Genomic DNA, 2,006 nt, shown 5'->3' on the forward strand with positions numbered 1-2,006 from the left:
CAGGGCAGGGCGGCAGGGCCAGGCTCACCCCCCTCCTCAGGGTCACTCTCCACGCTCAGCTGCTGGTACCCCGAGGAGCAGTCGTCGTCGCTCAGGGCGTATGCTGGAATAGCGATCTTTCCCACCAGTGTATCTGCTGAGAACACCGTGGGGATGGGGTGGTCAGCCTGGCTGGCCTGGGCACAGCCCCTCTGCCTATGCCCCCCCAGTCCCAGAAGGGTTCAGGCAGCTGTACCCACCCTGTGGCACCCAGTAGGAGCCCACCGCACTGTGCACTGCAGGGAGGAGCCCCACAGCCACGGCCTTTCCCCTGCTGAGGGCCTGTTCTGGGTGTCTTGGGAAACCCTGACACTTCTGCGTGGCTGGCCAAGACCCTGGCACCAGGCAGGGTGAGAGGACAGGTGGATCTGTCACCCACCAGCACTGCTGGGCCTGGTGGGTGGGAAGGTGGTGGACACAGCCTGGCCCACGCTGAAGAAATGGGTGCCCACAAAGCTGCTCTGTGCCCCTCTCACTGTGCCACTGCCCGAGCCCCGGGGTTGGTAGCTGGTCACACTTGCATGGCTGGCACCAGGGAGCTCCAACACCAGCCCCCTCTATCCTGTAGGAAACATTCCCCAGCCCCATGCAGTGCTGCTGTCTGGTGGCAGCAGGGGGAAGGCTGTGCCAGGCTCTCAAAACAGGACTTCTCAGCTGGGCACAGACTCATCCTTCTGCAGCCCCTGTGCCCCACGTGTGCTCCCAGACTGGTGCTTGGGGCTGGAGGCACAACTCACCGCTACCAGCTGCAAGCCATGCCCTGCTGACCCCATGCTGTCCCTGACCTGCAGCCCTGGGGCCTGTCAGACTCAGCAGCAGCCCACCATCCTGGGAAGCAGCCTGGACTGTCCCCTTACTGCTGCTGCTCTGGTTGGGTCCAGCTCCCAGACAGGCACATAGGCGAGGCTGACCTGTGCTGTGGGACGGGGCGGCCGCTCCAGCCTCCAGGCCCCTTCCACAAGCACTGCCTGAAATGCAGACATCAGAAAAGGGCATCCTGCTAAGGCCTGGCTGTTACAGGGGAAACTCTTGACCCTGCCTCAAGCCCTCTGCTGAGGGACCCCTTTCTCCTCAGCTCAGCCCCACCCATACCAAGAGACCCACCTGTCCCCTCAGCCCAGTCCCACACTGAGGGAACCCCCTGTCCCCTCAGCCCAGCAGTGCCACAGCGTCCCCAGAGCACCGTCCCCTAAATGGCTATGTCAGTGCCCGGGTGGGACAGCCTGTCTGTCCTGACTGGATCAGTGGGCTGAGGTCCTAGTCCTGCTCCCTGGCTGGGGCAGAATGGGAGGCCAGGTATTCCTGGTAGCTTTGTCACCAAATCCCTGGAGGTCTCCTGGGGCTACCAAGCAGCTGTCCCGGTGCAGGGAAGCACAGCCCTTGGAGCAGCCCCATCTGCCAGGCAGCTGGGACTGAGCTTCAGTACCAGAGTAGGAGCAGGGCACAGCCCGGTGCAGCCGCTGAGCACATGGGCCTGGGCACAGCCCTTGGGAGCAGTGAGGGGACACAGACACGGGGCTGGACTCCCTTCTTTCGCCGTTCTGTTCCCACGTTGCTCAGTGCCTGGGGCGGGGAGTGACTCCCACCAGTCCCCGTGAGGCAGCTCCATGGAGCTGAGCAGCGCTCGCTCCTCCGGCTTCGGCCGGGGCTGACCCAAGCTCGAGGGCACCGGCAGGGCAGGCGCTGCCCAGGCGCACCGGGCCGGGGGTCCCGGAGCTGAGAGCATCCCATGCACCCCGCAGTGCCGAGGGGAGCGGTGGAACAGGACCCCGAGGCCGGGCCCAGCTCCCGGGGTGGGCAGCAGAGCCGGGGCTGAGCGGTGCGGTGGCTCTGGGGTGAGCCCGGCGGCGGCTGCGGGGAAGGCCCCGAACCGACCGCGGGGACACGTCATGCCCGGGACCCTTCGCGGAAAGGAGCATTCGGGGATCGGTGCCGGGGCTCAATGCCGGGCGGGGCGAACTCCCCCC

The 2,006-nt window shown here is 66.0% G+C and overlaps 2 protein-coding genes across 2 annotated transcripts in view; one reads left to right on the forward strand and one right to left on the reverse strand.

Annotated features, from left to right (window-relative positions):
* Positions 1 to 2,000, reverse strand: part of ZNF513 (zinc finger protein 513) — a 3,700-nt gene extending 1,700 nt beyond the window's left edge. Inside the window, exons 1-2 of the mRNA XM_008633224.2 lie at positions 825 to 2,000; positions 2 to 136 (exon numbers count right to left, since the gene is read on the reverse strand). Coding sequence (XP_008631446.2) covers positions 2 to 136; positions 825 to 1,035 — 346 coding nt within the window. The 5' untranslated portion in view covers positions 1,036 to 2,000. The remainder of the gene's footprint in view (position 1; positions 137 to 824) is intronic.
* Positions 1,478 to 2,006, forward strand: part of LOC103615218 (E3 ubiquitin-protein ligase RNF19B) — a 9,442-nt gene continuing 8,913 nt past the window's right edge. The window contains 1 exon segment of the mRNA XM_017733688.1: positions 1,478 to 1,490. The gene's annotated coding sequence lies outside the window, so the exon portion shown is untranslated.

The sequence above is a fragment of the Corvus brachyrhynchos genome, unplaced genomic scaffold (genome assembly GCF_000691975.1).
Source record: "Corvus brachyrhynchos isolate BGI_N302 unplaced genomic scaffold, ASM69197v1 scaffold25, whole genome shotgun sequence".
NCBI lineage: Eukaryota > Metazoa > Chordata > Aves > Passeriformes > Corvidae > Corvus > Corvus brachyrhynchos.